The sequence below is a fragment of the Scyliorhinus canicula genome, chromosome 12 (genome assembly GCF_902713615.1).
Source record: "Scyliorhinus canicula chromosome 12, sScyCan1.1, whole genome shotgun sequence".
NCBI classification, from domain to species: Eukaryota; Metazoa; Chordata; class Chondrichthyes; order Carcharhiniformes; family Scyliorhinidae; genus Scyliorhinus; species Scyliorhinus canicula.
In genome coordinates, this window is record NC_052157.1 from 103,941,049 (window position 1) to 103,956,112 (window position 15,064).

Below are 15,064 nucleotides of genomic sequence, written 5' to 3' on the forward strand. Positions count from 1 at the left end.
CTACTTTTGGGAAAGCCAACGTTAGCAAATTGCCATTAGACTCAGATTCATTCTTTAGTCTGAAAAGGTTTTTAAAAAAAAAAATCTTAGAAAATGGAAATTAAATTGCTTCTCGTGACCAAATTGCGCAATGGTATGACGTTGGAGCCAAAGTTCTGACTTCAAACAAAAAGTCCTTACCGCTGCATCTACATTGGCCGGTGAGTCTCCATTTGGATCTGCCAACATTGAAATCACACTAATAAGGATAGTTTCTACAGTGTGGATTGGCAGCCAGCGTTCTTCGGGCTTTTCATATCCATATTTATCCTCTCCAGGTTCGTGAAGGATAGAGATGCACACTTCACCATTCTTATCAACTATAACAGAACAAAGACAGTTTCTTAATTCAAGTTAGAGTATTTCATTACTGCCAATTAGATTGGCACACAAAGCATCTTTACTATGTGTTCAAATTAGTCAAATTCAGCCACCCACTAAACCACCAAAATTTCACCAATGCATTTTCCTATTAAACAAACTTTAGAAATAAAGCATGATCTATTAAGGAATCAAAGTAGAAGCAAATAACACTATGAACATACAATCCTTACAGCCAAGTCAGATTATAGTATTGCATTCATAGGCTTTGCTTCATGAACAGCTGAAGAGATACTACTGTGCTGGTCAAATGTATATAGGAAGCAATTCCAGCTATTTTGTGTCGATGGTGAAGGGGTGAGCAATTTAAAAAAATGATCTAACATTTCCATACTGGTTGAGTGTTGAATCAGTGTGCAGTTAGCTCGTCTGGGAGGACAATGAACCAACCCACATGACAACAGTACTCCGGTCACCCAAGTCAATTTGAAAAGCTCTGGTTTGTACAACTTGTTTTTTTGTTTTGTTGCAGGCTTGAGCCAGGGACCCGAATTGACAAGCGCTGTAAATGCTAGTGAGCATTTAGGACAAGCACTCAATATTGCAAATATTGCCATAATCTCCCATCTGGCAGTGAAGTAGTAATACATCAAGATAGATTTCAATTACACAGAAGCAAAGTCTATAATTCCACTCATGCAGTGACAATGTGGCCACTGTGTAGAGCAAACGTGCCAATAGTATTAAACATGTTCACAGCAATATAGAAAACCTGAGCCAGTTGGGCTCGTCTCCAGGAAGAACTGCTCTAAAGGCCAATCAAGTCACCAGTTGCATCATCTTACCAGTTTCACAGTCACAAGAAACAGAGTTGGCTGGGGGAATCAGGAAACAAAAACACAAGGCACACAAAACCAGAAGACCATTGAGACAAGCATTGTGCTCTACTCCATATATGGCCCAAATGGCTTTGCCAATGTAAAACATAGCATTTAAAGCTGGACAATTATTTGAGTATGCTCGTGCCCCGCAATGCAAATTCCCCGGTTTCTTGTGTTCTGGTGCTCAATTACAAACATAGCTACAAAACTGGTCAGATTACATCCAACAGCCACCCAATTTTGCACAGCTCATGTGGATATCTACTATGCAACAGCCTTTAATTCCACTATATTCCTATTCCAGGTTCAAGAGACCGGACAGCCAAATGCAATTGCTGTGCAAACCAAATGAAGGTTATGGCTACCATTACCATTGCAGCATATCTTAACAAGAGAACCCATGAAAACAGCCCTTCATTAACCAAGGACTGGAGGAGCATTTCTGTACAGATGAAACACAATATTAGTTACAATAAATCAATCAACCTGAACTGTTGTGCTGTTATGTGAATTTAAGAAAAAATGTATTTTCTTACAAACATGTATCAAAACAGGTTACAGCAAGTAAACACCCCGAGAAACATACTTCCCAACAATCAACTATACAGTTTGTACAGATTTTTCCCCTTTTTCACACCCCCCACATAACCCACCTCCCCACGATGAATAGCTCCTCAAACACGGTGCCAAACATCCCCCACCTTTTCTCAAACTCCCCTGCTGAGCCCCTTAACTTATACTTTATCTTCTCGAACACAGGAAGTAGCAGAGGTCACTCAACCATGCCACTATCCCCGGTGGCGATGCTGCCCGCCATGCCAGCAAAATTTGCCGCCGTGAAGTCAGAAAGGCAAAAGCCACAACATCGGCCTTCCTCCTCTCCATCAGCTCCAGCTTCTCTCAAACCCCAAATATCGCCACCAATGGGTCAGGTCGATCACCTCCTCCACTACCCTGGCTAAGACCGCGAACACACCCGCCCAGAATCTTCCCAAACTTTCGCAGCCCCGAAACATGTGCACGTGATTCGCTGGCCCACACCCATCTGCTACCCCTTGAAAGAACCCACTCATTTTCGCCCGAGTCATATGCACCCTGTGCACCTTAAACTGCATCAGGCTCATCCTCACACAATAGGAGGTCCTGTTTACCCTTCGCAGTGCCTCACCCCATACTCCCCAATTGATCTCCATTCCCAACTCCGCTTCCCATTTCTCCTTGATGTTCACCACCCGCACGCCTCCCTGCTCCCCCAGCCACTTGTATATATCCCCAATATTTCCCTCCCCTTCCACATTCAGAAGCAGCAGTCGCTCCAGCAGGGTGAATCCCAGCGACCTAGGGAACCTCCTCCAGACCTTTGTGTAAAGTCCCTAACCTGCACATACCTGAACTCACTACCCCTCGGCAGCTCTACTCTCTTCCTTCGCTCCTCTAGACTGGTGAACCCATCCCTCACCTTGACCAGCCCCACTTCTCTCCACCACCTATATACATTATCCATCCATCCACCCCCCCCCCCCCCGGGGCTCAAACCCATGCTTCTCGCACAGTAGCGTTAGCACTGACATCCCTTCCATCGTTAAATGCCTCCTCAGCTCATTCCATGTCTTCACCATGGACTGCAACACTGGGCTCCCTGAATACCTACTCTGAACCATTGGCAATGTTGCTGTCACCATAGCCCTCAAACTAGACCCCTTTCCAGATTCTTCCTAACTCACTCTACCCCTTCTCCTTCCCACCACCGCTGCATCTTGTCCACATTCGCCACCCAATAAGAATGAAGCAAATTTGCAAGATCAACCCCCCCCCCCCCCTGCCTTTCTCTGCCTCTGTAGCAGAGTTCGCCCCACCCTCAGCACCTTTCCTGCCCATACAAAGTCAGAGATGATCATGTCCACTTTCTGAAAAAAGGCTTTGGGTATAAAGATTGGGAGAGACTGAAAGATAAACAAGAACCTCAGCAGAATGTTCATTTTCGCCACTTGGATCCTCCCCGCCAACGTTAAGTGCAGTGTATGCCACCTCTTTCTGGCCTCATCTACCAGCTTTGTTAAGTTCCACTTATGGAGCCCCGTCCATTCCCTTGCTACCCGAATCCCCAAATGCCTAAACCCATCCCTTGCTACCGTAAACGGCATCCCCCCACTAAATTAACCCACTGTGCCAGCTCATTCACCGGGAATACCTCGCCTTTCCCTACATTCAGCTTGTATCCCGAGAACCCTCCAAACCTCCCCAACGTGCCCATAATCTTCCACTAATCCAAAACATACAGTAAGAGATCATCAGTATAGAGCGACACCGGACACTCCCTTTGTCCCCTCATTACTGTTATGTGAAGTTGACATCACATCTCAATATGGGAAGACAATAGACTGTATTGATCTTTATCTTTATTGTTAGTGTCTCAAGTAGGCTTTCATTAACACTGCAATGAAGTTACTGTGAAAATCCCCTAGTCGCCACATTCCGGTGCCTGTTCGGGTACAGAGGGCGAATTCAGAATGTCCAATTCACCTAACAGCACATCGTTTAGGACTTGTGGGAGGAAACCGGAGGACCTGGAGGAAATCCACGCAGACACCGGGAGAATGTGCACACTCCGCACAGACAGTGACCCAAGCCGGGAATCGAACGCGGGTCCCTGGCGCTCTGTTACTGTATATGAATGTGACAGATTTAGGATGTAGGATCAGTAGTCACTGGCTTAGGAAAGTGATTGGTCAAAATTGACCACGATAGGTCAATACCCAAGATAACTGGCAAACCTGGCACCAGGTAGCAATTTAAAAAAAGCAATTGGGCTATGCAATAGCAGACTGTTAAACAGAATCAAAAATCTAAAACAACCTCAATTTTGATATGGATACTAAACATGCAAAAGGGCAAACTCCAAAAGACAATTTCAGTTAAGCCACCTGAGATTTGACTTTGTTGTCCTCAGCAGCTTTTGTGCCCATAATGTCTGGAGGAAATCAATAGCAGGGTAATCAATAATGGAATGGATCTGCCTTTACTCCCCATCAATAAACGACCGTGTTTCCCAGGGTTGGCGGTCCCTGGGGAGCTTGCAATGGTAAAGACTGAAAGAGACGGAGCGAAAGGTGGAAAAGCAATATGTCGCTGCTGCTTGGGGTGAGCTGGTAGGGTAGTCTACGATCAATGTTGACCCGCAGAGTTTACTCAGCCAGTTTTCTTGCTTCCATTCCCATCTGCCTTACTACAACAGCTTTTCACACATCTTTTGCCTGCAAATGTCTTAGCTCAATTATTTTACCGCCCATCATCTCATGCCAGATCTATTCAATCCTTTAACGAACGGTCTCATTCTCCATATAAACATTTCATAGGCCACATTATTTCCTCTTGCATATCCATGCACATTTCACCTATTGTCTGATTGACAGACAGAGGAAGCCTTACTCCTTGCCAAAAATGGAAATGTCTTCCAGAGGGCCAAGTAGAAAGCAGTTATCTTTGCTACAATGGTAGTGAAATGTCCACCTTCAACTCATAAGCTACTAAATATATTCAGAATGGAAATCAGCCATTATCATTTTAAGTTTTGTTTTGTTTCTCCCAGTGCTTCAAGGTAAAAACATTTAAATGAAGGACTTCAAAACTCAAGACTATATTCCACCTCCACCTCCTTTGAGTTAGGAAACAGCAGTGTTAGAGGAGGAAGGAGTTTCATTGGCACCAACATCCAGATCAGACAGCTCAACGTTTGGGACTGAAGATTTATCTGCCCAGGCTTAACAAGGTGTTTGAGGAGTTTTACAGAGACCTGTACAAGTCAGAACCACCAGAGGACAAGCTGGAGATAAGGGAGGTTTTGGGGAGGTTAGAGTGCCCGAAGGTGGATGAAGTAGAGAGGGGGGGGCCTGGAGGAATCGGCGGGGGTAGAAGAGAGGTGAAGGTGGCGACTAGGAAAGACAGCGGGGCCGGATGGTTTCCCAGTGGACTTCTAGAAGAATAATCTGGCAGGGCGGTATGTGGCGCAGTGGATAGCACTGGGACTGCGGGAGTTTGCACATTCTCCCCGTGTCTGTGTGGGTTTCACCCCCACAACCCAAAGATGTGCAGGTTAGGTGGATTGACCACGTGTGTGTGTGTGTGTGTGTGCGTGCGTGCGCGCGCTGGGGTTGCCGAAACGACGGGACAGGTGTCCATCTCGTTGCTGCGAAAAAAGGATAAGGACCCAGTGGAGTGGGAGCGGCAGCACGGTAGCATGGTGGTTAGCATAAATGCTTCACGGCTCCAGGGTCCCAGGTTCGGTTCCCGGCTGGGTCACTGTCTGTGCGGAGTCTGCACGTCCTCCCAGTGTGTGCGTGGGTTTCCTCCGGGTGCTCCGGTTTCCTCCCACAGTCCAAAGATGTGCGGGTTAGGTGGATTGGCCATGCTAAATTGCCCGTAGTGTCCTAAAAGTAAGGTTAAAGGGGAGTTGTTGGGTTACGGGTATAGGGTGGATACGTGGGTTTGAGTAGGGTGATCATTGCTCGGCACAACATCGAGGGCCGAAGGGCCTGTTCTGTGCTGTACTGTTCTATTCTATGTTCTATCTCTACTGAATTTAGACGCTAAGATATCGGCAAAGGTGCTGGCACTAAGTTTGGAGCTGTACCTACTGTGGGTGCTTGGGGAGGATCAGGCGAAGTTCATTAAGGCCAGGCAGCTGTCGTTGAATGTGCAGCGACTGCAGATATTGGTGCTTTCTCCGGCAGAAGGGAGTTGGAGGTGGCGTTGGATGCGGAGAAGGCGTTTGATCGGGTGGAGTGGAGCTATCTTATTAAGGTGTTGGAGCGCAGTTACCTGATTACGGAGAAGTTTGGGATTGCGCCTAAGTTTGTGGCATGGATGAAATTACCGTGTAAGGAACCAATGGCATGTGTGCACACGAATGACATGAATATTTTTTGTTGCATTGGTGGACAAGGCAGGGATGCCCCAAGTCCACCTTCTGTTTGCGTTGCCGATTGAGCCCTTGGGAAGGGGATAGTGGGTGGGGGAGAAGAGGAGCATAGGATGTTCTTGTATGTGGATGATTGGTTTGTTATACTTTTCTGAGCCAGGCTCCTTGATGAGGACATAATGGGTTTGCTTAATAGATTTGGATGTTTCCAGGTTATATGCCGAATTTAGGGAATGAGTATTTTGTGATGTCCGCTCCAGGGGCGGGGGTTGGGAGATTGCCATATTGTGTGGCAGCTTCTCATTTTAGGTATCTGGGGATGCAGGTTTAGGTATCTGGGATTGGGTAGGCCTTCAGAAATGGACTTTTGAGAGCTTGGTGGGGAGGGTGAAATGGATTTATTGAAGCGGGTGGTCTTGCCCTGTCGTTGGCAGGCTGGGTGAAGATGAACAGTTTGCTGTGGTTTTTGTTTCAATGCCTGCCAGTCTCTTTACCATAGACGTTTTCTATGGGAGGTTTCTGAAGGAGGATAAGTTGTTCATGGAGGGGATTACGGCCACGTGGGAAGAGGAGTTGGGGACGGCATTAGAAGAGGGATTGTGGTGTGAGGTGTTGCGGAGGGTGAATGCCTCAACCTTCGGTGTGAGGCTGGAGTTGGTACAGCTGAAGGTGGTGCACAGGGCACATTTGATAAAGTCAAGGATGAGCCGGTTGTTTGAGGGAATAAAGTACAGTAGAAGCTGGAAGGAGGTTTTTTGAGCACCATGTCAGCGGTTTTATATGTGGACATGGACCCAGTCCCTTGGGGGCCATATTCTGGGTGTCTGCCGGATTGCAGACAGGTGCGGGGACGGATGTATTAGCCTTCGCCTCGCTGATTGCTTGCAGGTGGGTTCTGTTGGGATGGTCAGTTTCTCCACCCTGTCCCTCGACATGGCTGGGGGACCTAATGAGAGTTCTCATTGGGGGGGGGGGGGGGGTACAGAGGTCTTGTGGTGGGGGCTTAATATGTTAGGTATGCTATTGTAAAATGTTGACAATTGGAATAAAAATACTGCCCAGGCTCTCTATCTTTATGGTTGCTGGGGAAAAAAGCAGGTATAACGAACATGGACTGTAGCACTGCATGATATCGCCATCGAACACAAAACTAGTTTTGACAGCCACGAGCACTAAATCTCCAGCCAGTGATTAGCTGCAGAAAACAGTGAAGTGCTCCATGATTCTATAAAACAATGGTGAAACACAATGCACTCAAGGGAACCAAAGCCCAGTGGTATGTACAAAATTGCAGCCATCACAGGGAATTTAACAAATAAAGCAAGTCACTAAAGGAGGTTTGCCATTTAACATTTTCTACCTTCCACCCTATTGACAGACCCTTTTGTCCTTCTCATCATGCCACCTTTCCTGCCACTTGCTTAAAATCACTTACATTAAACTTCAAGTCCAGATGAAAGGTTCACCTGAAACATTAACTTTTTCTCCACAGATGCTGCCTGACCTGCTGAGCATTCCCAGTTTCAGAATTCCTGCATCTCCAGAAATTTCCTTTTGTATAATGATGTGCGCATACCACGGAATTGTATGCTTCACTTCAATCTCAGCTTGTTATTTTTCCTGATTTGGGAGCATTTTTTGTTCATTGAACAGTAGTGTGCTGCAGGGCATAACATACCTGACATATTCAACACTGCCAACCTCAACGCAAAGTACAAACATTACAGGAGATTTATACGGGCAGATTTTATCAAAATGCAGGACTATGCTTTCCCCTCGTTCTCCTCCAGTTTCTTTTCCACCTATGCCCCAATCTAAGGCCAAGCATTGCCAACGACTACTTTACTCTCACCATTTGGATGCCAGATTTCGGTGATGAATTTCATCTTGGGCGGCCTGAGGGGATAGTCTTTGGGGAAGGTAAGATGAGCTTTGAACACTCCGCCTTCACTGTGAATAAAGATGCAACAGTTATTTTCCATAGCAATACAACAGTCACATTTACTGAACAGAAAATATATCATTCTGCACAAGTCTGAAATTAAGCAGTGCTGACGGAAAACAGGTCAAACCCATTAACAAAACTTTTCACACAAGTACAAACATAAACCAAGAGCTGAGCAACACAATTTGTGCAACACAACAGGAATTTCACTCCCACACTGTAGAACAACCTCAATACTGATCAGTTGCAGTTTTGGAAATAGTCTACAAACTATGATTCCAAACTTCCATTTTATGGTAGAAACAAAGAAAAGATCAAAATATACAAGCAGCTGAATCAACAGTAAAATATGAGTACATTGTTGGCTAGTCTGTGGTCAGAACAGTGTCGTTTTGGGTGTGTTAATTTGTAAAGCATGTCAAACTCTTTCCACGAGTAGGGAAGAATTTGAGAGACCAAGAACGAGAGGTTTTAGTTAGGAGAGAAGAATAATGAAAAACTGAACCATTTCTTGTCTAGTCGGGACTGCCACGAGTTCAAATTTGAGTGCAAGAGGGTTGCAAAAATAGAAAAAACAGCTTTGATTAGCCAGCCAGCAACTAGAGAGAAAGGATTTGGCTGTGAACTGTGGCTTAGCGGAGGGCAGCACGGTGGTGCAGTGGATTAGCCCTGCTGCCTCACAGCGCCTCGATCCAGGTTCGATCCCGGCTCTGGGTCACTGTGTGTGGAATTTGCACATTCTCCCAGTGTACGTGTGGATTTTGCACTACAACCCAAAGATGTACAAGGTAGGTGAGTTGAACACGCTAAATTGCCCCTTAATTGGAAAAAAATTAATTGGGTACACTAAATTTATATTAAAGAAAAGAATATTGTGGGCTCAACTCAGACGACAGTTATTTATTTAAAAATTTTTTTTTTTTTTTTTTTTTTAAGAGTACCCAATTCATTTTTTCCAATTAAGGGGCAATTTAGCGTATTCAATCCACCTATCCTGCACATCTTTGGGTTGTGGGGGTGAAACCCATGCAAACACGGGGAGAATGTGCAAACTCCACACGGACAGTGACCCAGAGCCGGGATCGAACCTGGGACCTCGGCGCCGTGAGACTGCAGTGGTACCACTGCGCCACCGTGCTGCCGTAGACTACAGTTATGACCACATAACCTATGCAGACATGAATACAGCATTCACTGAAGGTGCGCTTGCATTGTTGAAGATTCTGGGCCAGATTATCCCAACAGGAGTCTAAGTGCTGACACCGGAGTAAAAACCAGAGTGTTTTACTCTGGCGTCAGCACCCGTTCCCAGACCCCCATTCTGGGGCCTCCGTGGGGCTGGCAGGGGCGTGGCGTGATTTGCGGGGGCGGGGTCTCGGCGTACCTCAGAGAATCGCGCGCCGGGGCATCGTGGCGCGGCTGCTCCGATTCTCCGGCGCGGGGCTCGGGGAATCACCCCTTCTATCTTTTGACTAATAAGGTGTTCTGCCTCCAGAGGATGGAAAGATCCCGCAACACCAAGGAGAGCCTCTCCCAATATCCGAGCCATCATCTATTGCTCAACCAACACACCGAGTTCCAAATATTGGACTCCCAAATGTCAACTTTCTCTCTCCACAAATGCTGCCAGACCTGATGAATATTTCCAGCACTTTTGCTTTAAGTTTCAAACCAGACTGTCTGGTCGCAATCCCATTGCTGTGCATAAATTGGCTGTTGCTTTTTCCTTTAGCAGTAGCCACACCTCAAAGTACTTCATGGCAGCAAAGCTATTTGGGAGTTGCAGTTGTGAAAAGGGTGCCATAAATGAAATCTTTAGTTTAAGACCAAAAAAAGAGGGGGAACGAAATATGTTAAATTGCAGTTTAAGTTAGAAACAAAAGAGGATGGGGAAGGGATTATGGTAATTGTTTGAAGAGTTGGTGCAGATGCAGTAGACTGAGTGGCTTGCCTTTAACATCATAAAATTCAACGAGATAGCGAGTTACAAGTTCATGGCATTGGGGTAATATTAAAATGGTTAATTAAGACAAACAGGATAAAAGGGTAATTTTCAGGAAGGCAAGTTGTAACTAGTAGGGAGGCACAAGGTTCAATGCGGAAGCCTCAACTGTTTACAATCTATATTAATAACTTGGATGAAGGGACCAGGTGTACCACAACCAAATTAAAGATAGGTGGAAAGAAGTTATGAGGAGGATACAAAGTCTGCAAAAAAAGACTTAGATAGGTTAAACAAGTGGGTAGACATTTAGTAGATGGGAGTATAACATAGAACATTACAGTGCGGTACAGGCCCTTCGGCCCTCGATGTTGCACCGACCTGTGAAACCCCTCTAACGCCCATCTGCACTATTCCCTTATCGTCCATATGCCTATCCAATGACCATTTGAATGCCCTTAGTGTTGGCAAGTCCACTACTGTTGCAGGCAGGGCATTCCACGCCCTTACTACTCTCTGAGTAAAGAAACTACCTCTGACATCTGTCCTATATCTATCGCCCCTCAATTTAAAGCTATGTCCCCTCATGCTGGACATCACCATCCGAGGTAAAAGGCTCTCAATGTCCACCCTATCTAATCCTCTGATCATCTTGTATGCCTCAATTAAGTCACCTCTTAACCTTCTTCTCTCTAACGAAAACAGCCTCAAGTCCTTCAGCCTTTCCTCGCAAGATCTTCCCTCCATACCAGGCAACATCCTTGTAAATCTGCTCTGTACCCTTTCCAATGCTTCCACATCCTTCCTATAATGTGGTGACCAATACTCCAAATGCGGCCGCACCAGAGTTTTATACAATTGCAACATGACCTCATGGCTCCGAAACTCAATTCCTCTACCAATAAAAGCTAACACACCGTACGCCTTCTTAACAACCCTCTCAACCTGGGTGGCAACTTTCAGGGATCTATGGACATGGACACCGAGATCTCTCTGCTCGTCCACACTACCAAGAATCTTACCATTAGCCCAGTACTCTGTCTTCCTGTTATTCCTTCCAAAATTAATCACCTCACTTTTCTGCATTAAACTCCATTTGCCACCTGTCAGCCCAGCTCTGCAGCTTATCTATGTCCCTCTGTAACTTGTAACATCCTTCTGCAGTGTCCACAACTCCACCGACATTAGTGCCATCCGCAAATTTACTCACCCATCCTTCCACGCCCTCCTCCAGGTCATTTATAAAAACGACAAACAGCAGCGGCCCCAAAACAGATCCTTGTGGTACACCACTAGTAACTGGACACCAGTCTGAACATTTCCCATCAACCACCACCCTTTGTCTTCTATCAGCCAGCCAATTTCTGATCCAAACTGCTAAATCACCCTGAATCCCATGCCTCTGTATTTTCTGCAATAGCCTACCGTGGGGAACCATATCAAACGCTTTACTGAAATCCATATACACCAACTGCTTTACCCTCATCCATCTGTTTGGTCACCTTCTCGAAGAACTCAATAAGGTTGTGAGGCACGACCTACCCTTCACAAAACCATGTTGACTATCTCTAATCAAATTATTCCTTTCCAGATGATTATACATCCTATCTCTTATAAACCTTTCCAAGACTTTTCCCACAACAGAAGTAAGGCTCACTGGTCTATAGTTACTGCGGTTATCTCTACTCCCCTTCTTGAACAAGGGGACAACATTTGCTATCCTCCAGTCTTCTGGCACTATTCCTGTAGACAAAGATGACTTAAAGATCAAAGCCAAAGGTGCAGCAATCTCCTCCCTAGCTTCCCAGAGAATCCTAGGATAAATCCCATCCGGCCCAGGGGACGTATCTATTTTCACACTTATCCAGAATCGCTAACACCTCCTCCTTATGAACCTCAAGCCCTTCTAGTCTAGTAGCCTGTATCTCAGTATTCTGACGAAAAATACTAATTTAGCACCTCTCCTATCTCCTCGGACTCCGCGTACAACTTCCCACTACTGTCCTTGACTGGCCCTACTCTTACCCTAGTCATTCTTTTATTCCTGACATATCTATAGAAAGCTTTAGGGTTATCCTTGATCCTGCCTGCCAAAGACTTCTCATGTCCTCTCCCGGCTCTTCTTAGCTCTCTCTTTAGAGCCTTCCTAGCTAACTTGTAACTCTCAAGCCCCCTAACTGAACCATCACGTCTCATCTTTACATAAGCCTCCTTCTTCCGCTTGACAAGTGTTTCAACTGCTTTAGTAAACCATGGTTCTCTCGCTTGACCACTTCCTCCCTGCCTAACAGGTACCTACTTATCAAGGACACGCAGTAGCTGTTCCTTGAACATGCTCCACATTTCCATTGTGCCCATCCCCTGCAGTTTTCCTCTCCAGCCGATGCATCCCAAGTCTTGCCTCATCGCATCATATAATGCAGATTGTCTGCAATAGCCTACCGTGGGGACCCTTATCAAATGCTTTACTGAAATCCATATACACCACATCAACTGCTTTACCCTCATCCACCTGTTTGGTCACCTTCTCGAATAACTCAATAACGCTTATAATGCGGAAAGATGTACGGTTTTGGTAGGAACAATAGAAAAGCCTCAGAATGCTGCGATACAGGGGTATCCTGATCTGCTTGTTCTGCAGCTAGTAAGTACATCAAGTCTTAGCAAATAGAATATTGGCCTCTAATGCAAGGGGAATGATACATAAAAGTAGGTTGGCATTGTTACAAGGCATTACGAGATCGCACCTGGTGTACTGCATGGTTTGGGTGTGCTCATTTGAGAGATAAACTTGCATTGGACGCATTTCGGAGGAGGTTGGCTATTATTAGATTAATTTTTGGATTGAAAGGGTTGTTGTTGGGCAGTACCGTGATGTAATGGTTAGCACTGCTGCCTCACGGCACCGAGGATCCGGGTTCGATCCCAACCCCGGGTCATGTCCGTGTGGAGTTTGCACATTCTCCCGATGTTTGCGTGGGTCTCACCCCCACAACCCAAAAAGATGTGTAGGGTAGATGAATTGGCCACGCTAAATTGCCCCATAATGGTTAAAAAAAATAATTGGGTACTCTAAATTTATCTTAAAGAAAAGGTTGTTGTTAGAGAGAAGATTGAGCAGATTGGGCCTGTGCCACTGGAGTTAAGAATAAGAGGTGATCTTAGGGCAGCACGGCGGTGCAGTGGTTAGCACTGGCATGACAGCGCTGCGCTACCAGGAGAAGGGTTTTGGAGCTTTAATCACAGGTAGTATCCACCCGTCAAAGTGTGCGCACACAATTTTGCTGATCGTTTACAAATGTTGTCTAGAAATTCAAACTGTTTGAAATACTAACTCTAAGTGGGCTTTCAGAAATAAAATGTTTTACAGTTCATATATTAATTTTATGAATGTACCTCCAACGTCACATTGCCAATAGAAATGGAGTAGGCCATTTGGCCCATCAAATCTATTCTTTAAAAAGATCATGGCTGATCTCAGCCAGCCTTTGCCCCATATTCTCAAATATCTTTGTCTCACACAAATCTATAAATCTCAAAGTTTTGAAATTAACATTCGATCAATTGCTGTTCTCTCGAGGAGTATTCCAACGGTCGGTCCTCTAGTTTTAATTTTTGGGATTAAATGGGCAAACATTTAATGCTCCTCAACTGGAAACAGTTTCCCTTAATAGCTGGAATACTTCAATCAAGCCATTCTATGATCTTCAAAATTCTACAGAATACAACCAGAACTAGTCAACTTCCTCTGGACTCCATGGAAGTCTAAATTTCCTCAAAGGCCAATAGACCATTTTTAAATTGGGGAGCTTAGGAATTCAGACATCTGCAATGTTCGCACCTATAACTTTTAAAACCCTGGGATAGGAACTCTATCCTGGGGATTTGTCACAATGCCATTAATTTTGCCACTACTGTTATCTTACTTTAATTTTGCGCTGTTGCTGTCCCAATAATAGTTTCCTCAAGATAGCTGGCATACTCACCTCAGTATTTACAATGGAGGAAAAGTGAGCCCACTTTGCTTCTGATGATCCTCTTTCTGCTAATCATTGTAAAAGAAGTGTTGATCCACACCTCTTGCATGTTTCTCCTCATTCTCCCTGTTGTAGATCTTACCATGCACTCTGTCACCCTTTCATATTTTTCCTATTGACCAGGATCTCTGCTATTTTTTGGATGATTTTCATATTAATTTCACATTGTCTCTTAGCTCTTATTGTGACTACGTCTTCTGCAAAGTAGAACTAGAACGTTTGTCCTTTAGGGGTATACATTGGTTCTCCATCACATTCATAGAACATTACAGCGCAGTACAGGCCCTTCGGCCCTCAATGTTGTACCAACCTGTGAAACCACTCTAAAGCCCATCTACATTATTTCCCTTATCATCCATATGTTTATCCAATGACCATTTAAATGCCCTTAATGTTGGCGAGTCCACTACTGTTGCAGGCAGGGCATTCCACGCCCTTACTACTCTGAGTAAAGAACATACCTCTGACATCTGTCCTATATCTATCTCCCCTCAATTTAAAGCTATGTCCCCTCGTGCTAGACATCACCATCCGAGGAAAAAGGATCTCACTGTCCACCCTATCTAATCCACTGATCATCTTGTATGCCTCAATTAAGTCACCTCTTAACCTTCTTCTCGCTAACGAAAACAGCCTCTCTTCTCTCTAACGAAAACAGCCTCAAGTCCCTCAGCCTTCCCTCATAAGATCTTCCCTCCATACCAGGCAACATCCTGGTAAATCTCCTCTGCATCCTTTCCAATGCTTCCACATCCTTCCTATATTCCGACCAGAATCCCGGATGCTCCTGGCGTTGAAGTAGACACACTTTAAACCACCTTCCTGCCTGCCGGTACATTCCTGCAACCGTGAAACCTTACTCATGACCTCACTAATCTCAACTTCTTGTGTACTGGAGCTACAATTCAGGTTGCCAATCCCCTGCTGAATTAGTTTAAACCATCCCGAAGAGCATCAGCAAATTTCCCCCCCCAGGATATT

The 15,064-nt window shown here is 45.2% G+C and overlaps 1 protein-coding gene across 1 annotated transcript in view; it reads right to left on the reverse strand.

Moving 5' to 3' along the window:
- ube2g1a (ubiquitin-conjugating enzyme E2G 1a (UBC7 homolog, yeast)) overlaps positions 1–15,064 on the reverse strand; it is a 96,500-nt gene that overhangs the window by 6,588 nt on the left and 74,848 nt on the right. The window contains exons 3-4 of the mRNA XM_038813634.1: positions 8,012–8,109; positions 181–359 (exon numbers count right to left, since the gene is read on the reverse strand). Coding sequence (XP_038669562.1) covers positions 181–359; positions 8,012–8,109 — 277 coding nt within the window. The remainder of the gene's footprint in view (positions 1–180; positions 360–8,011; positions 8,110–15,064) is intronic.